Source organism: Somniosus microcephalus, unplaced genomic scaffold (genome assembly GCF_052327205.1).
Source record: "Somniosus microcephalus isolate GS21.2 unplaced genomic scaffold, FLI_Smic_1.0 unresolved_chr3, whole genome shotgun sequence".
NCBI lineage: Eukaryota > Metazoa > Chordata > Chondrichthyes > Squaliformes > Somniosidae > Somniosus > Somniosus microcephalus.
The window spans coordinates 70,522,867-70,543,584 of record NW_028225181.1 but is presented as its reverse complement, the minus strand read 5'-3'; the positions used below and the strand labels follow the sequence as shown (position 1 = coordinate 70,543,584).

The following is a 20,718-nucleotide window of genomic DNA, read 5'->3' as shown; positions in this document are numbered from 1 at the left end:
CTGTAAAAGTTTTTATAGAAATGTGAAGAGAAAAAGATTGATGAAGTCAAGCGTAGGTCCCTTGCAGTCAGAATCAGGGGAATTTATAATGGGGAACAAAGAAATGGCAAACCAATTAAATACATATTTTGGTTCTGTCTTCACAAAGGAGGACACAAATAACCTCCCAGAGATGTCGGGGAACATAGGGTCTAATGAGAGGGAGGAACTGAAAGAAATCAGTAATTGTAGGGAAATGGTGTTAGGGAAATTGATGGGATTGAAGGCCGATAGATCCCCAGGGCCTGATAATCTACATCCTAGGATACTTAAGGAAGTGGCCCTAGAAATAGTAGATGCATTGCTGATCATCTTCCAACATTCGATGGAATCTGGAACAGTACCCATGGATTGGAGGGTAGCTAATGTTACCCCACTATTCAAAAAAGGTGGTAGAGAGAAAACAGGGAATTACAGACCGGTAAGCCTGACATCGGTAGTGGGGAAAATGCTAGAGTCCATTATAAAGGATGCAATAGCAGAGCACTTGGAAAACAGTGACAGGATCGGACAAAGTCAACAGGATTTACAAAAGGTAAATCGTGCTTGACTAATCTACTGGAATTTTTTGAGGATGTAACTAGTAAAATAGATAAGGGAGAACCAGTGGATGTGGTGTATTTGGACTTTCAGAAGGCTTTCGATAAGGTCCCACATAAGAGATTAGCGTGTAAAGTTAAGGCACATGGGATTGGGGGCAAGCTATTGACTTGGATAGAGAACTGGTTGGCAGACAGAAAGCAAAGAGTTGGAATAAACGGCTCTTTTTCCGAGTGGCAGGCAGTGACTAGTGGGGCACCGCAGGGATCGGTCCTTGGACCCCAGCTATTCACAATATATATTAATGATCTGGACGAGGGAATTGGATGTAATATCTCCAAATTTGCAGACGACACAAAGCTGGGTGGGCGTGTGTGCTGTGAGGAGGATGCCAAGAAACCCCAGTATGATTTGGACAGGTTAGGTGATTGAGCAGTTGTACAGAGCCTTGGTGAGACCACGTCTTGAGTATTGTGTGCAGTTTTGGTCGCCTTATCTGAAGAAGGATGTTCTTGCCATGGAAGGAGTTCAGCGAAGATTCACCAGGCTGATACCTGGGATGGCAGGAATGACGTATGAGGAGAGATTGGGACGATTGGGCTTGTACTCGCTGGAGTTTAGAAGAATGAGAGGGGATCTCATTGAAACTTATAAAATTCTGACAGGACTGGACAGACTAGATGCAGGAAGGATATTCCCGATGGTCGGGGAGTCCAGAACCAGGGGTCACAGTCTAAGGATAACGGTAGGCCATTTAGCACAGAAATGAGGAGGAATTTCTTCACCCAGAGAGTGGTGAACATCTGGAATTCTCTACCATGGAAGGCAGTGGAGGCCAATACATTAAATATATTCAAGAAGGAGTTGGATATATTTCTTAAGGCTTAAAGGGATCAGGGGGTATGGGGAGAAAGCAGGGACCGGGTACTGAATTTGGATGATCAGCCATGATCACTTTGAATGGCGGAGCAGGCTCGAGGGGCCGAATGGCCTACTCCTGCTCCTATCTTCTATGTTTCTATGTTAACATTCTCAGCACCTGGTGTCAAAATCAAACACTCCCAGGGCAGGTACAGCACGGGTTAGATACAGAGTAAAGCTCCCTCTACACTGTCCCATCAAACACTCTCAGGCCAGGTACAGCACGGGTTAGATACAGAGTAAATCTCCCTCCACACTGTCCCATCAAACACTCCCAGGGCAGGTACGGCACGGGTTAGATACAGAGTAACTCTCCCTCTGCACTGTCCTGTCAAACACTCCCAGGGCAGGTACAGCACGGGTTAGATACAGAGTAAAACTCCCTCGACACTGTCCCATCAAACACTCTCAGGCCAGGTACAGCACGGGTTAGATACAATAAAGCTCCCACCTTAGTGAGGGTGTAGAAAAGATCTACAATAATGGTTCCAGGGATGAGGGACTTCAGTTACGTGGACAGACTGGAGAAGCTGGGTATATTCTCCTTACAGCAGAGAAGGTTGAGAGTAGGTTTGATAGAGGGATTCAACATTATGAGGGCTGTACACAGAGTAGATAGAAAGAAACTGTTCCCATTGGCAGAAGGGTAGAGAACCAGAGGACTCAAATTTAAGGTGATTGGCAGAAGGACCAAAGGTGATATAAGGAAAATCTTTCTTACGCAGCGAGTGGTTAGGATCTGGAATGCATTGCTTGAGAGGGAGGTGGAGGCAGATTCAATCCTGGCTTCCAAAAGGGAATTGGATAAGTACCTGAATGAAATTTTTTTTGCAGGGCTACAGTGAAAGGGCGGGGGAGTGGGACCAGCTAAAGTGCCCTTGCACAGAGCCGGCATGGGCTCGGTGATCCGAATGCCTTCCTTCATATTGTAACCATTGTATGATTTTATACTGTCCCATTTAACACTCCTGGGGCAGCTACATCTCGGGTTAGAGACAGAGTAAAGCTTCCTCTATCTTTTCACATCAAACACTCCCAGGGCAGGTACAGCATGGGTTAGATACAGGGTAAAGCTCCCACTACACTGTCCCATCAAACATTCCCAGGGCAGGTACAGCACGGGTTAGATACAGAGTAAAGCTCCCTCTACACTGTCCCATCAAACACTCCCAGGGCAGGTACAGCACGGGTTAGATACAGAGTAAAGCTTCCTCTACACTGTCCCATCAAACACTCCCAGGGGAGGTACAGCACGGGTTAGATACAGAGTAAAGCTCCCTCGACACTGTCCCATCAAGCACTCTCAGGCCAGGTACAGCACGGGTTAGATACAGAGTAAAGCTCCCTCTACACTGTCCCATCAAACACTCCCAGGGTAGCTACAGCACGGGTTAGATGCAGAGTAATGCTCCCTCTACACTGTCCCATCAAACACTCCCAGGGCAGGTACAGCACGGGGTTAGATACAGAGTAAAACTCCCTCTACACTGTCCCATCAAACACTCCAGGGCAGGTACAGCACGGGTTAGATACAGAGTAAAGCTCCCTCTACACTGTCCCATCAAACACTCCAGGGCAGGTACAGCAAGGGTTAGATACAGAGTAAAGCTCCCTCTACACTGTCCCAGCAAACACTCCCAGGGCAGGTACAGCACGGGTTAGGTACAGAGTAAAGCTCCCTCTACACTGACCCATCAAACACTCCCAGGGCAGGTACAGCACGGGTTAGATACAGAGTAAAGCTCCCTCTACACTGTCCCATCAAACACTCCCAGGGCAGGTACAGCACGGGTTAGATACAGAGTAAAGCTCCCTCTACACTGTCCCATCAAACACTCCCAGGGCAGGTACAGCACGGGTTAGATACAGAGTAAAGCTCCCTCTACACTGTCCCATCAAACACTCCCAGGGCAGGTACAGCACGGGTTAGACAAAGAGTAAAGCTCCCTCTACACTGTCCCAGCAAACACTCCCAGGGCAGGTACAGCACGGGTTAGATACAGAGTAAAGCTCCCTCTACACTGTCCCATCAAACACTCCCAGGGCAGGTACAGCACGGGTTAGATACAGAGTAAAGCTCCCTCTACACTGTCCCATCAAACACTCCCAGGGGAGGTACAGCACGGGTTAGATACAGAGTAAAGCTCCCTCTACACTGTCCCATCAAACACTCCCAGGGCAGGTACAGCATGGGTTAGATACAGAGTAAAGCTCCCTCTACACTGTCCCATCAAACACTCCCAGGGCAGGTACAGCACGGGTTAGATACAGAGTAAAGCTCCCTCTACACTGTCCCATCAAACACTCCCAGGGCAGGTACAGCACGGGTTAGATACAGAGTGTCAGCCGTGGCTCAGGCAGCAGCACTCTCTCCTCTGAGTCAGAAGGTTGTGGGTTGAAGTCCCACTCCAGAGCCTCGAGTCTAAAACTCTGTGCTGCCCCTCCAGTGCAGTGCTGAGGGAGTAAAGCCCAGTGCAGAGTAAAGTTCCCTCTGCACTGCTCCACTTGTCTCAGCAGCGGGAGCAGCAGGTGGCGGAAGTCCCACCCCTTGGACACCCCGATTGGTTGGAGGACCTGCTGCCACCTCAGTCCTCCAAGCTCCGCCCACTCTCTCGCTATTGGTCGGCACTCCCGTCAGTTCCCGCCGTGGAGTTGATGACGTGCCCCAGTCCGGCTCCCTGCAGAAGACAAGGGGCTGCGGCTGCTCAATCCGCTGCGCTCGGTGCCGGGAGGGCGCTGGGACGGTGCGGTTTGTATTTTCTGTTTATTTATCTCCCCGCTCGCGCTTCTCTCCGCTATATATAAAAAACCCTCATTAAACTCACTTTCCGCCGGTGATCCGGACACTCGCGGTTGCCCGGGCCTTCCCCAGAATCTGAGGCACTGCACAGGCGCGGTAGCGGCTCAACTTCCGGTGCGGGGCCCGGCAGCGCATGCGGAGTAGGGGGAGGAGGCGGGGCCTGTTCAGAGGGGGAGGATGATTGAAGGGGCCCAGGGTGTGTGCTGAGCATGCGCGGTGCGGGCCGGGCGCCTGTGGAGCAGGAGAGGGCGGGGCCATGGGGCGCATGCGCAGGGTCAGCTGCAACTTTAGAGTCACAAAGGGACCGAGTGTATTCAGATCTCTCCCTTCCTCTTCTAATTTCCTGTAAAACCAGTTTATAAAAGTCATCACTGAAAGTACATAGAAACACAGAAGACAGGACCCGGGCCCAGGGCCTGATTGACGGGAGCTTCCGACCAATAGGGAGCGAGCAGGGAGGGGCTGGAGAAGCGAGCTGGCGGCGGGTCCTCCAACCAATCGGGGAGCCCGAGAGGCGGGACTTGCGCCGGCTGAGTGGGTCAGAGGAAGCTGACGGGAGATTTAATTAAAATTAATTTAATTTCCCGCCTGCTCCAACCGCCCACCCTGCAACGTCGCGACGTCGCCGGCGTGCACTGACTGACACTGAGCTCTCCACCAATGAGCGAGGGGAGGCGGAGCCTGGAGGACCAACCGAGGGGCTTTGGTCCTCCAACCAATCGCGGCGAAGGAGAAGGCGGGACCTGGGATCGGCCCGCCGCCATTTTGTAAAGGGGCCTGGTCAGAATCTGTGATCCTGGGAAAGTTTATTTTTAATGTTCCTTTCACATTTTACAGTTCAAACTAATTTTATTTTACAGAAGATACTTGTTTTAAACATAGAAGATAGGAGCAGGAGTAGGCCATTCGGCCCTTCAAGCCTGCTCCGCCATTCAATGTGATCATGGCTGATCATAAAAAAAGCAGTTCGTTTTTAAATTGATGGAACAGAAACAAGAAACCCTGTGGAGCAAATGTGAGTAAAAATATTTTTTCTCCCTGAATTAATTTTTTAAATATTAATTTTCTGCATTTTGAATTATTAATTTCAAGCACTTTAAGAGAAATATGGGAGTGGTGGGGGTTCTCTTAAAGGGACATGCACTCTCTTTTTCTTTGTGATTTTCATTAAAGGGACTGTGTCCCTGTGGATGACTGATTTTAAAGGGACAACGTCTCCCTTTCTATATAATGTATATGTAAGAGACTGACATTTAAAGTAGGGCAAATCCCCTGCTCCCGTGAGTGCTTGGCGAGAAATCAGGTGCTGTTCGCACTCGCCCTCTCCCAATGTTCTGCCAAGGGACAGAAAGCAGAGAGTAGTGGTGAACGGTTTCTTTTCAGACTGGAGGGAGGTAAACAGTGATGTTCCCCAGGGATCGGTATTAGGACCAATGGTCCCTCTTTTTTTTGGAGGTGCGTGGCCCCTTTAACGGGCTGCACGGCCCATTCAAATTTCCACACATGCGCGTTTATTCCATTTATAAGGCGGTGAGCCGGCTGCGCGGGACCTCCAGACCACTGCGTGGCCGCGCAATTTAACGTGAACATTGATTCAGACCACTGCTTTTTTTGATATATATTAATGACCTGGACTTGGGGATCCAGGGCAAAATTTCAAAATTTACAAATGACACAAAACTTGGAAATGTAGCAAACAATGAGGATAGTAAGAGACTTCAGGAGGATGTAGCCAGACTGGTGAAATGGGCAGAAACGTGGCAGATTAAATTTAATGTAGAGAAGTGTGAAGTGATTCACTTTGGTAGGAAGAATGAGGAGAGGCAATATAAACTAAATGGTCCAGTTTTAAAGAGGGTGCAGGAACAGAGAGGCCTCGGGGGGTATGTACACAAATCTTAGAAGGTGGCAGGACAAGTTGAGAAGGCTGTTAAAAAGCAAACAGGATCCTTGACTTTATTAATAGAGGAATAGAGTACAAAAGCAAGCAGGTTATGCTAAGCCTTTATAAAACACTGGCTAGGCTTCCGCTGGGCACCGCACTTTAGGAAGGATGTCAAGGCCTTAGAGAGGGTGCAGAAGAAATTTACGAGAATTTGATCAAGGTTCAGGGACTTCAGTTCTGTGGAGAGACGGGAGAAGCTGGGGTTGTTTTCCTTGGAGCAGAGAAGATTAAGAGGAGATTCCATACCGTATCATTCTATGATGCTATTCTACACAGACACACACACATACAGTCAGACACACACACAGACACAGATACTCACAAAAATACAGTCAGACACATTTTTTCTGCATGAACTTTTATTATTACTTTCAAAGACTTTAAGAAAAAGATGGGAGTGGTGGGCGAAGGGCTCTTAAAGGGACAGGGACTCTTCTTTTCAAAGTGATATTCATTAAAGGGACTGAGTCCCTCCTTGCCTGTGGAGGGCCAATTTTAAAAGGACAGCATCTCGAAATCAGGTGCTGTCTGCGTGTGAACCACCTCCTCCCAATTTCCTGCCAAGCTATCCCTGCGGGCACCACTCCACTCCAGGAGTGGCTCCTAGAATCATACAGCACAGAAGGAGGCCATTCAGCCCATCGTGCCTTTGCCGGCTCTTTGAAGGAGCTCTCCATTTAGTCCCACTCCCCCTGCTCTTTCCCCATAGCCCTGCAAATTATTCCCCTTCAAGTGTTTATCCGATTCCCCATTGAACGTTATTATTGACTCTGCTTCCACCGCCCTTTCAGGCAGCGCATTCCAAATCACAACAACTCGCTGCGTCAATAAAATTCTCCTCACCTCGCCTCTGGTTCTTTTGTCAATGACCTTATATCTGTGTCCTCTGGTTACCGACCCTCCTGCCACTGGAAACAGTTTCTCCTTATAAGCTACAGCTATACAAAGCCCTGGTTAGACCCCAGAGAGTGATAAAGTCATAACGGCACAGAAGGAGGCCATTCGGCCCATTGAGTCCGTGCCGGCTCTCTGTAGAACAATCCAGTCAGTCCCATTCCCCCGCTCTATCCCCGTAGCCCTGCAAGTTTATTTCCCTCAAGTGCCTATCCAGTCTCCCCTTGAAAACATTATGGCCTAGAAATTCAGTATAGCCACGTTCGGGGCGCTAAAGTCGGGCGGCCGCTAAAGTTTGCGCCCGGCGCAAGGTCGCGCCACCTTCGCCGATATTCAGTCGCATCGCCCCAAGAGGTTGCTGCTGCGCTAAAACAGGCGATGCACGACTATCTTTAGGCGCTAAGCTGGCGGTGCTGAGCGATACCCCCGAGGCCAGGCGCAGCGCAGGTGCAGCGAGTTGTTGATTGACGGCAGACACTCTGGCGCCGGTCAGCTCTTAAAGGGGGAGAGTGGATTTGTTTGCCTGCCACGCCCTGCACACTGCAGCCCTCAACCTAGGCCTGACCACTTCTGCTTCATCTGCACAACGCCCAGGGCTATGGAGAAGGCCAGGGAGAGAGCGCAGCGCTTCAGCGACGGTGACCTGAGGGTGCTGGTTGGCGGAGTGGAGCGCAGGCGCCATGTTCTGTTCCCAGAAGGTGGCAGGAGGCCGCTGCCCAGCGCCTACCGGAAAGCCTGGAGGGAGGTCTCAAACAGGGTGTCTTCCAACAGCGTGGTTGCCAGGACTCCTGTGCAATGCCGGAAAAAGTTCAACGACCTCACTCGGGTTGTCAGGGTGAGTACCCTTTCCAGTGTCCTCCTCATCCCTGCATGTGCACCTCAGTTTATGGGCAAAGGTCACCTGAAAGCCCTAATGGCCAGCCCTCATCCAGCAGCTATGGGACTGTCATGAAAATCACTTGCACATTCAGCACTTTACACACTGTACAAGCTATTCGGCCATGGGAGGCATTGCAGACAACATCAGGGCTTCACACTGTCAGGGCCAGTCCACCATGGGAGGCAGTGCAGACAAGATCAGGGCTTCACACTGTACAAGCTATTCGACCATGGGAGGCATTGCAGACAAGATCAGGGCTTCACACTGTCAGGGCCAGTCCACCATGGGAGGCAGTGCAGACAAGATCAGGGCTTCACACTGTACAAGCTATTCGACCATGGGCGGCATTGCAGACAAGATCAGGGCTTCACACTGTACAAGCTATTCGACCATGGGAGGCATTGCAGACAAGATCAGGGCTTCACACTGTACTTAGAGGCCGTCCTTTCTCTTGCAGGCCAAGGTGGCGCACAACCGGAGGAAGCTACGTGAGACCGGGGGAGGCCGTCCTGACGTCAAAGAGCTCTCCGACCTCGACCAGCGTGTGGAGCGCATTATGGCAGGCCGGCTGATTGGCCCCGTCGCCAGTGGAGATGCCGACCCTGTTCTGGGCACCAATGGTAAGGGCATCACCTTTTTGACCTCTCTCTTTCCACTTGCGCCTCAGATCAGCATCCTTTGCCACTGTCCGACCAATGCAGTGCATGGCAGCACTCATGCCTCCCTCGCTGCCGCCCTGTCCTCACTCTAAAGCTACTCTTGTGCCTCCCTGCTTTCAGATGGTGAATCGCCAGGTGAGGAGGCGGGCCCTCAAGCTGCCACTGTCAGCGCTTCCGAAATCGAGGAGGAGGAAGAGGAAGCCGGCCCATCAGTGCCACCCTCAGCCACGCCAGCCCATGGCGATGAAGGGGACACGTCTTCCCTGGAGGGGAGCCGGGGGGATGGGTCGGAGGAGAGTGAAGCTCCGGGGCCCAGCGGCCTGCAGCAACGCGGGAGGGGTGGGGAAGCTCGGCGGACTTCTCCCCAGAGGGTGAGTGCGGCCTCCAGTCCTGCGACGGTGAGCGCAGAGGAGGTGCGGCTCCTGGAGGAAATGGCCGTCCAGGCTGAGCGCAGGCACACTGAGCTCATGGCTGCAGTGGCAACGATGCCTGACTCCATTGAGTCTCTGTCAAGGAGTGTGCAGGAATTCGGAGCAGCACAGGCCAGGAGTCTGCAACAATTCAGTGCAGCACAGGCCAGGAGTCTGCAGGACTTCGCGGCAGCACAGGCGGCTTCGAGCCAAGTGCTCAGTCGTGCCGTTCATTCACTGGCTGTTGTCATGCGGACACAGACCAGGGCCACACGGGCACTAACTGCTGCCACCCTCGCTGGATCAGCCAGGCATCGCCAGGGCACTCGCCGCGCAGCAGCAGCCCAGCAGTCTGTTCTTCAGCTGTTTGCTGCGCATGCTGCAGTGCTGGCCCGTGTGAGTGCCAATGTATCAGGCGACCAGGGAGCACCTATGATCTGTCAGGTTGGCACCATTCCTGCAGCCAACACTGCCACTCCGCCATTGCAGCTGCCACGAGCCGCTGGACAGACTGCTGCCACCCAAGCAGAGTTGGAGCAGTCAGCAGCCGGACCTTCCAGGGCCAGAGCTGGTGCAGGCCGACCCCCAAGGGCATCTGCCATCTCATCATCTGACCCTCAGCAGCCTTCCCCCAGCCTTGCTGCAGCCACTGGGGTCCCATTGAGGAGGAGCTGCAGGGCGGGCAGGGGCCAGTCACGGATGCGAAAGGCATCGCCCTCGCAGGGCAAAAAGTAGAAGGTCTGCACAAATGCTTTGTGTTTGTTGAAAGGCCGAGACTGGTGTAGTTGTGTTTTTGTAAGGCTGAGACTGGTGTCTTTCTTTGTTTTTGTAAGGCCGAGACTGGTGTCTTTCTTTGTTTTGTAAGGCCGAGACTGTTAGTTTTGTGTTTTTGGAGGGGGCTTCTCAACATGAGGTTGCAATGTGGGAAGGGCAGAGGTTTGCAATAAATTAATGTTCTTAAATCGCACTGTGCATGGTTTTTTTTGCAAGTCCTGGTTGCCCTGCTCGGCTGAGGGCTTGTGGAGCGGCTACATTCATCTGGTGACATTGGCACAAGCCATTCCATGAGAGGGGGCCTAGAACCGACGTTCAATAAGCCAGCGACGGGCGGCCCTTGCACTTTCTGCCTCCCTCCTGTGCTGGTCCTCCTCCTCCTCCTCCTCCTCAGGTGGTCCTCCAATCTCTGGTGGCAGTGGCTGAGTCCTGCGGATAGCCAGGTTGTGCAGCATGCAGCAAACGACCACAAAATGGGAGACTCGCTCCGGCGAATATTGCAGGGCTCCACCGGAACGATCCAGACAGCGGAACCATTGCTTCAGGACGCCGATTGTTTGTTCGATGATGTTCCTGGTCGCTTGATGGCTTTCGTTGTATCCCTCTTCAGCAGGGGTGCTGGGCGCACGGAGCGGGGTCATCAGCCAGGCACACAAAGGATAGCCTTTGTCCCCGAGAAGCCATCCTCGTGGGTGAGGCTGGGCCTGGAACATGTCTGCCACAGACGTCTGGCGCAGGATGAAGGCATCGTGGCTGCTGCCTGGAAAGCGGGCATTGACAGCTAGGATGAGCTGCCTGTGGTCACACACCAGCTGAACGTTGAGCGAATGGTAGCCCTTCCGGTTGCAGTAATCCTCGGCATTCTCCAGAGGTGCCCACAAAGCCACATGCGTGCAGTCAATGGCGCCCTGCACCATGGGGAAGCCCGCGAATGCTGCAAAGCCCATTGCACGCTATTGCTGTTTGACAAGGGCCATGGAGAAGGAGATGAACTGACGTCTCCTTTTGAAAAGGGCATTGGTCACCTGGCGGATGCAGCAATGCACGGCGAACTGGGAGATGTTGGAAATGTCCCCAGTAGCGGATTGGAAGGAGCCGGTGGCATAGAAGTTGAGAGCCACCGTCACCTTCACTGCCACCAACAGAGACGTCCTGCTCCTCAGATGTGGCTGCAGATCACCGCCAAGCAGGTGGCAGATCTCAGTGACCACCGCCCTTCGGAATTGCAGCCTCCAAACACACTGCTCGTCAGACATGTTCAGGTAGGAGAACTGCTGGCGGTATACCCTGGGTGGGTAAGGCCTCCGTTCCCGACGCCTGTTGCCCCTCTCCGTCTAGCCAGGGCTGCCACTCTCTCACGGCGTCTGTGAACCCTTTGGATGCAATGGAGAAGGCCAGCGTTTGTAACCATTGCAGCCCCCATTATATGTTAGCAAACAATGATATGTCACTGAAGGCAAAGACAAGTGGAAAGCTGTGGCCTGAAGCCACAAGTACCTGTCCGAGTGTTGAGCCAAAGCAGAAAGCTCTCTACCTTGGTTTCTCTGCAAAGATTCGTCTCTCAAAAAGGTGTGCTGCCAAATGGCAGCCTTTTCTACTGCAGGAGGTGTGCCCTTTAATTTGCGCCCCCCGTGCCCCGCATCGACTGAGAACCGTTCCCCTCTACCAGTCGCTAGGGGCGCCAGGCGCACAATAGGGCGTCACGACTGAATTTCCGGTTTGGGGCGCACAAAGGGCGTTGCACGAGGAAATGACGTCAGGATCTGCGCGCGCAGCTGAGCGCGCGCAAAGACTTTGCGCCGCTGCTAAATCGTGAGTGAAGTTGGGGAGAGGCGCAGATCGCGCTGCGCCCGGCCGCTAGCCGCCTAGCGCCCAACATCTCCTCCTCCTAAGGCGCTACCGGCTGGCGCAAGCAACTGAATTTCTAGGCCTGAGTGTCTCCGCTTCCAACACTTCCGTCAGCAGCGAGTTCCAGGTCATCACCACTCGCTGCATAAAAAAGTTTTCCTCACACCCCCCCCTGTATCTCTTGCCCAAAACCTTAAATCTGCATCCCCTAGTCCTTGTACCATCAACTACTGGGCACAGCCTTTCCCCGTCTAGCCTATCCAAACCCATCATAATCTTGTACACCTCGATCAAATCACCCCTCAACCTCCTTTGCTCTAATAAAAACAAATCCAGCTTCTCCAACCTGTCCTTGTAGCTAAGATCCCCAATCCCCGGAACCATTCTGGTAAATCTCCTCTGCACCCTCTCAAGGGCCTTCACATCCTTCCTAAAGTGTGGTGACCAGAACTGGACGCAATACTCCAGTTGTGGCCTAACCAGCGCTTTATAAAGGTTCAGCATAACTTCTCTACATCTGTACTCAATACCCCTATTTATGAAGCCCAAGATCCCATATGCTTTGTTAACCACTCTCTCAATATGTCCCGCCACCTTCAGGGACCTACGCACATTAACTCCCAAGAACTCCCTGGAGCACTGTGTACAGTTCTGGGCACCGCACCTCAGAAAGGATATACTGGCCTTGGAAGGAGTGCAGCACAGATTCACCAGAATGTTACCCAGGCTCCAAGGGTTAGATTATGAGGGAGAGATTACATAAACTAGGCTTGTATTCCCTGGAATCTAGAAGGTTAAGGAGTGATTGAGGATTTTAGGGTTTTGAAAGGAATTGGTAGAGTAGATAGAGAGAAACTTTTTCCGCCGGTGGGGGAGTCGAGGACAAGGGGACATCACCTTAAAATCAGAGCCAGGCCATTCAGGAGAGAAGTTGGGAAACACTTCTTCACACAAAGGGTGGAAGAAGTGTGGAACCCTCTCCCACAGGAAGCAGTCGATGCCAGCTCAATTAATCATTTTAAATCCCAGAGCGATAGATTTTTGCTAGACAACGGAGCAAAGGGATATGGAGCCAAGGCAGGTGGGTGGAGTTAAGACACAGATCGGCCATGATCTCATTGAATGGCGGAACAGGCTGGAGGGGCTGAATGGCCTCCTCCTGTTCCCATGCTCCTATTTACTCTATCAAAACCCTTCCTGTTTTGAACACCTCTATTAAATCTCCGCTGCACCTTCTCTGCTCCAAGGAGAATAATCCCAGCTTCTCCAGTCTCTCCACGTAACTGAAATCCTCTGTGAATTTGTCGTTGCGCAGCAGGCTATAGCAAACAGCTTTCTTAAGAACATAAGAAATAGGAGCAGGAGCAGGCCATTCGGCCCTTCGAGCCTGCTCCGCCATTCAATAAGATCATGGCTGATCTTCTACCTCATCTCCACCTTCCCGCCCGATCCCCATATCCCTTGATTCCCCATGAGTCCAAAAATCTGTCTGTCTCAGCCTTGATTATACTCAATGACTGAGCCTCCACAGCCCTCTGGGGCAGAGAATTCCAAAGATTCACCACCCTCTGAGTGAAGAAATGTCTCCTCATCTCAGTCCTAAATGGCCGACCCCTTATTCTGAGACTGTGACCCCTGGTTCTAGACCCCCCAGTCAGGGGAAACAGTCTCCCAGCATCTACCCTGTCAAGCCCTGTAAGAATTTTACATGTTTCAATGACATCACCTCTCATTCTTCAAAATTCCTGGGAATATAGGCCCAGTCTCCTCAATCTCTCCTCATAGGACAATCCCCCCATCCCAGGAATCAGTCTGGTGAACCTTTGTTGCACTCCCTCTAAGGCAAGTATATCCTTCCTTAGGTAAGGAGACCAAAACTGTACCAATACTCCAGGTGTGGTCTCACCAAGGCCCTGTATAATTGCAGTAAGACGTCTTCACTCTTATACTCCAATCCTCTTGTAATAAAGACTAACGTACCATTAGCTTTCCTAATTGCTTGCTGCAACTACGTGCTAAAATGGGAAATGATAAAGGCAAGAAGTCACTTGTGAGAGTGGTGTACAGGCCCCCTCACAGTAACCACACGGTAGGATGGAGTATAAAGGAAGAAATAATGGGAGCTTGTCAGAAAGGTATGGCAATAATCATGGGGAATTTTAATCTACAAAGTCAACATGGATTTACAAAAGGTAAATCGTGCTTGACTAATCTACTGGAATTTTTTGAGGATATATCCGGTAAAATAGATAAGGGAGAACGAGTGGATGTGGTGTACTTGGACTTTCAGAAGGCTTTCGATAAGGTCCCGCATAAGAGATTAGCGTGTAAAGTTAAGGCACATGGGATTGGGGGCAAGGTATTGACTTGGACAGAGAACTGGTTGGCAGACAGAAAGCAAAGAGTTGGAATAAACGGGTCTTTTTCCGAGTGGCAGGCAGTGACTAGTGGGGTACTGCAGGGATCGGTCCTTGGACCCCAGCTATTCACAATATATGTATAAATGATCTAGATGAGGGAACTAGATGCAATATCTCCAAGTTTGCAGATGACACAAAGCTGGGTGGGCGTGTGTGCTGTGAGGAGGATGCCGAGAAACTCCAGGATGATTTGGAAAGGTTGGGTGATTGGGCAGAAGCATGGCAGATGTAATATAACGTGGATAAATGTGAGGTTATCCACTTTGGTGGCAAAAATAGGAAGGCAGATTATCTGAATGGCAATAGATTGTGAGAAGGGGAAGTGCAAAGAGTCCTGGGTGTCCTTGCTGAAGGTAAGCATGCAGGGGCAGCAGGCAGTTAAGAAGGCAAATGATATGTTGGCCTTCATAGCGAGAGGGTTTGAGTACAGGAACAAGGATGTCTTGCTGCAGTTGTACAGGGCCTTGGTGAGACCACATCGTGAGCATTGTGTGCAGTTTTGGTCGCCTTATCTGAGGAAGGATGTTCTTGCCGTGGAAGCAGTTCAGCGAAGATTCACCAGGCTGATACCTGGGATGGCAGGAATGACGTATGAGGAGAGATTGGGTCGATTGGGCTTATACTCGCTGGAGTTTGGAAGAATGAGAGGGGATCTCATTGAAACTTATAAAATTCTGACAGGACTGGATGTACTGGATGTTCCCGATGGTCAGGGAGTCCAGAACCAGGGGTCACAGTCTAAGGATGAGGGGTAAGCCATTTAGGACTGAGATGAGGAGGAATTCCTTCACCCAGAGAGTGGTGAACCTGTGGAATTCTCTACCACAGAAGGCAGTAGAGGCCAATTCATTAAATATATTCAAGAAGGAGTTGGATATATTTCTTAAGGCTAAAGGGATCAAGGGGTATGGGGAGAAAGCAGGGACCGGGTACTGAATTTTGATGATCAGCCATGATCGCGTTGAATGGCGGAGCAGGCTGAAGGGGCCAAATGGCCTACTCCTGCTCCTATCTTCTATGTTTCTATATAGACTGGAAAAATCAGATGGGCAAATGTAGCCTAGATGTGGAGTTCATAGAATGTTTTCGGGATAGTTTCTTTGAACAGCACGTTCTGGAGCCAACCAGAGAGCAGGCTATACTAGACCTGGTATTGTGCAGTGAGATAGGATTAATTAATGACCTCATAGTGAAGGAGCCCCTAGGTAGCAGCGATCATAATATGATTGAATTTTACCTTCAGTTTGAGGGAGAGAAGAGTGGGTCCAAGACTAGTATTTTAAACTTAAATAAGGGCAATTATGAGGGCATGAAAGCAGAGCTAGTTAAAGTGAACTGGCAAATTAGGTTAAGGGAGAGGTCAATAGAGATACAGTGGCAGACATTTAAGAGATATTTCAGAATACACAGAATAGATACATTCCAACGAGAAAGCAAAACCCCAAGGAGAGAAAGCTAGCTAGAAATATAAAAACATATATTAAGAGTTTCTATAGATATTTTTAAAAGAGTTAACAAAGTGAGCGTTGGTCCTATAGAAAGTGAGCCTGGGGAATTAATAATGGAAAATAAGGAGATGGCAGTTGAATTGAACAGGTATTTTGCATCAGTCTTCACTATAGAGGATTGAAGTAACATCCCAGAAATAGCTGTAAACCAGGAAATGGAAGGGAGGGGGAACACAAGAAAATTACATTCACCAGGGAAATGCTACTGAGCAAATTGTTGGAGCTGCGGGCTGACAAGTCCCCGGGGCCTGATGGACTTCATCCTCGGGTCTTAAAAGAAGTGGCTAGTGAGATAGTTGATGCATTGGTTTTAATTTTCCAAAATTCCCGAGCTTCAGGGAATCTTCCATTAGATTGGAAAGTAGTGACTGTAACTCCTTTATTCAAAAAGGGAGAGAGACAGAAAGCAGGATCTACAGGCCAGTTAGCTTAACATCTGTCATAGGGAAGATGTTAGAAGCTATTATTAAAGATGTTACAGCAGGGCACTTGGAAAAGTTCAAGGTAATCAGGCAGAGTCAACATGGTTTTGTGAAAGGGAAAGCATGTTTAACCAATTTATTGGAGTCCTTTGAGGAAGTAGCATGTGCTGTGGATAAAGGGGAACCAGTGGACATACTGTACTTAGATTTCCAGAAGGCATTTGATAAGGTGCCACATCAAAGGATATTGCAGAAAATAAAAGCTCATGGTGTAGGGGGTAACATATTGGCATGAATGAATAGAAGATTGGCTAGCTAACAGAAAACAGAGGGTAGGCATAAATGGGTCATTTTCTGGTTGGCAAGATGCAATGTGTGGTGTGCCACAGGCATCAGTGCTGGGGCCTCAACTTTTTACAATTTATATAAATGCCTTGGATGAATGGACCGAAGGTATGGTTGCTAAATTTGCTGATGACACAAAGATAGGTAGGAAAGTAAATTGTGTAGAGGACATAAGGAGACATAATGACCTCATAGTGAAGGTGCCCCTAGGTACAAAGGGATATAGATAGGTTAAGTGAGAGGGCAACGATCTGGCAAATGGAGTATAATGTGGGAAAATGTGAAATTGTCCATTTTGGCAGGAAGAATAAAAAAGAAGCATAATATCTAAATGGTGAGAGGATGCAGAGGGATCTGGGGGTCCTAGTGCATGAATCGCAAAAAGTTAGTGTGCAGGTACAGCAAGTAATTAGGAAAGCTAATAGAATGTTATCATTTATTGCGAGAGAAATTGAATACAAAAGTAGGGAGGTTATGCTTCAGTTATACGGGGCATTGGTGAGACCACATCTGGAGTACTGTGCACAGTATTGGTCTCCTTATTTAAGGAAGGATGTAAATGCGTTGGAAGCAGTTCAGAGAAGGTTCACTAGACTAATACCTGGAATGGGCGGGTCGTCTTATGAGGAAAGGTTGGACAGGCTGGGCTTGTATCTGCTGGAGTTTAGAAGAGTAAGAGGTGACTTGATTGAAACATATAAGATCCTGAGGGGTCGGGACAGGGTGGATGTGGAGAGGATGTTTCCTTTTGTGGGAGAATCTAGAACTAGGGGTCACTTTAAAAATAAGGGGTCGCCCATTTAAGACAGAGATGAGTAGAAATTTTTCTCAGAGGGTCGTGAGTCTTTGGAACTCTCTTCCTCAGAGGGCGGTGGAAGCAGAGTCTTTGAATATTTTTAAGGCAGAGGTAGATAGATTCTTGATAAGCAAATGGGTGAAAGGTTATCGAGGGTAGGCAGGAATGTGGAGTAATCAGGTCAGCCATGATCTTATTGAATGGCGGAGCAGGCTCGAGGGGCCGAGTGGCCGACTCCTGCTTCTAATTCGTACGTATGTATGTAAAACAGAGAGTAGTGGTTAACAGTTGTTTATCGGACTGGAGGAACGTATACAGTGGTGTTCCCCAGGGGTCGGTACTAGGATCACTGCTTTTCTTGATATATATTAATGACTTGGATGTGGGTGTACAGGACACAATTTCAAAATTTGCAGATGATACAAAACTTGGAAGTATAGTGACCAGTGAGGAAGATAGTGATAGACTTCAGGAAGACATAGACAGGCTGCTGAAATGGGTGGACACGTGGCAGACGAAATTTAACGCAGAAAAGTGCGAAGTGATACATTCTGGTAGAAAGAATGAGGAGAGGACATATAAACTAAATGGTACAATCCTAAAGAGGGTACATGAACAGAGAGACCTGGGGGTATATGTGCACAAATCATTGAAGGTGGCAGGGCAGGTTGAGAAAGCGATTAAAAAGGCTTATGGGATCCTGGGCTTCATAAATAGAGGTATAAAGTACAAAAGTGTGGAAATTATGATGAACCTGTATAAAACACTGGTTCAGCCCCAACTAGAGTGCTGTGTCCAATTCTGGGCACCAAACTTTAGGAAGGTTGTGAAGGCCTTAGAGAAGGTGCAGTAAAGATTTACGAGAATGATTCCAGGAATGAGTTACGTGGATAGACTGGAGAAGCTGGGGTTGTTCTCCTTGGAGCAGAGACGATTGAGAGGAGATTTGATAGAGGTGTTCAAAATCATGAGGGGTCTGGACAGAATAGAGAGAAACTGTTCCCATTGACAGAAGGGTCGAGAACCAGAGGACACAGATTTAAGGTGATTGACAAAAGAAACAAAGGCAACATTTTTACGCAGCGAGTGGTTAGGATCTGGAATGCAATGCCTGAAAGGGTGGTGGAGGCAGATTCAATCATGGCTTTCAAAAGGGAGTTGGATAAAAAGAATTGCAGGGCTACAGGGAAAGGGTGGGGAAGTGGGACTAGCTGAGAGTCGGCATGGGCTCGATGGGCCAAATGGCTGCCTTCCATGCTATAACCATTCTATGATTCTATCCTACAACATTCTCCCTCTTACCCCTTTCTAAACTCCTTTTACAGGGTTTTAGAAATGGAGCATTTACAGACAGGAAGCTCAGACCAAACATCACGTCAAGATCAGACAGAGTCGCTCGATTCATCAGGACCTGAATATCATCGGCCTTTGCACATGGAAGGAGAAAGCAGCGATCACAGCGCAGGCAAACTGCACACGTATTCCACGTGTGGACTCAGATTCAGCCGATCGTCCAATCTGCAGAGGCACAAGCGCAGCCATGCCAGGGAGAGACCGTGTAAATGTGGTGAGTGCGGGAAGGGGTTCAGTAACCCCTCGAGGCTGGAGATTCACTGGCGCAGTCACACCGGGGAGAAGCCGTTCACCTGCATGTTGTGCGGGAAGGGATTCACTCGCTCCTCCAGCCTGCTGACACACCAGCGAGTCCACACCGGGGAGAGGCAGTTCACCTGCACCGTGTGTGGGAAGGGATTCTCTCGGTCCTCCAGCCTGCTGACGCACCAGCGAGTCCACACTGGGGGAGAGGCCGTTCACCTGCACCGTGTGTGGGAAGGGATTCACTCGCTCCTCCCGCCTGCTGACACACCAGCGAGTCCACACTTGATGGGAGTGATTCGATTCTGCTGCTGTTAAATCACATCCAGGACTGAGCGATCTTCACTCTGGCAGTTGGGGTTTGTTGATACTGATGTGAATGGCCCACTCGAGCTGGGCTGGAGCTTAATATTTTGCATATATGTCAAGTAAATAAGCTTTGTTTCCAACATACAGTGTGTCGAGTCCTTGGTGTCTGTAAGACGAGAGCTGACTTATGACTGTCGGGGGCGGTGGGGGGGCTGCAGCGGCCCTTTAAGAACTGCTGTCCTTGATCCTCTTAATTCAGGGAATCTCAGCTGAAATTATTTTGCATTAACATAATTAACTTTCAACGACAATCGCAAATTAACCTTTGACACAATTTGGGGTCAGATAGGACCCACAAGTCCTGACTAATCCTGGCTGGCAGTATTTACTGACCTGTGTAGAAGACACAATGGGACCTTCCATTCACCCACCAGAAAGGGCGGGGAACTCCTGCTGGATGAGCGAGAGTCCCCACATTTTTCAGGTACAATGATCCCCTGGGAACGTGAACGGAGACAGATCCAGTAAGTGGTGTGGGAGTCACTGACCTACATTGGCTCCCGGTTAATAATTCTCATCCTGGTTTCCAAATCCCTCCATGGCCTCCTCACCCATCCCTATCTCTGTAATCTCCTCCAGCTCTACACCCCTCCGCCATATCTGTGCTCCTCCGATTCTGGCCCCTTGCCCGATTTACATCGCTCCACCATTGGCGGCTGGGCCTTCAGCTGCCTGGGAATGTGGAAATATAAAATATCCTGTATAGTTTTGTGTCAATTTCGTAAACATGATGGACGAGTTGACATGGGTTAAAAGTTCAAGTATTGAAATAGCTGATGCAAGACTGTTGGAACACAGCCAGAACAGAATGTGCTAAGTACCAAAGCCGCTCCCAAGGTCCATACTTAAGAAAAGACATACTTGCTCTCGAGTCAGTACAAAGAAGGTTCACTTGGTTAATCCCAGGGATGAGGGGATGGACATATGAGGAGAGGTTGAGTAGATTGGGACTCTACTCATTGGAGTTCAGAAGAATGAGAGGCGATCTTATTGGAACATATAAGATTGTGAAGGGGTTGGATCGGGTGGATGCGGGGAGGGTGTTCCCGATGATGGGTGAAACTAGAACTAGGGGGCATAGTCTTAGAATAAGGGGCTGCTCTTTCAAAACTGAGATGAGGAGGAACTACTTCACTCAGGGGGTGGTAGGTCCATGGAATATGCTGCCCCAAAAAGCTGTAGAAGCTACATCATTACATAAATTTAAAACAGAAATAGACAGTTTCCTAGAAGTAAAGGGAATTAAGGGTTACGGGGAGCGGGCAGGAATTTGGACATGAGTCTAGGTTCGGATCGGTCATGGCCCTGTGGGTAGCGGAGCGGGCCCAGGGGCTGTGTAGCCTGATCCTGCTCCTATTTCATGTGTCTAATTCTGTTCGATTCAGGAGATAGTTCTGTGATAGTAGATTGGCGGTTAGGATCAGATCAGCCATGATCTTATTGAATGGTGGAGCAGGCTCGAGGGGCCGATTGGCCTACTCCTGCTCCTATTTCTTATGTTCTTATGTACAGCCTGTTGATAAAAGGAACTGAAGAATGTAAGAAGAACAGG

General features: G+C 49.7%; 1 protein-coding gene across 1 annotated transcript in view; it reads left to right on the top strand.

Annotated features, from left to right (window-relative positions):
- The window catches only part of LOC147091929 (uncharacterized), a 29,791-nt gene extending 9,598 nt beyond the window's left edge, over positions 1–20,193 (top strand). The window contains exons 3-4 of the mRNA XM_085976942.1: positions 5,161–5,315; positions 18,527–20,193. Of these exons, the coding sequence (XP_085833068.1) occupies positions 5,314–5,315; positions 18,527–19,115 (591 nt within the window). The 5' untranslated portion in view covers positions 5,161–5,313 and the 3' untranslated portion in view covers positions 19,116–20,193. The remainder of the gene's footprint in view (positions 1–5,160; positions 5,316–18,526) is intronic.
- Positions 20,194–20,718: the final 525 nt, after the last annotated feature.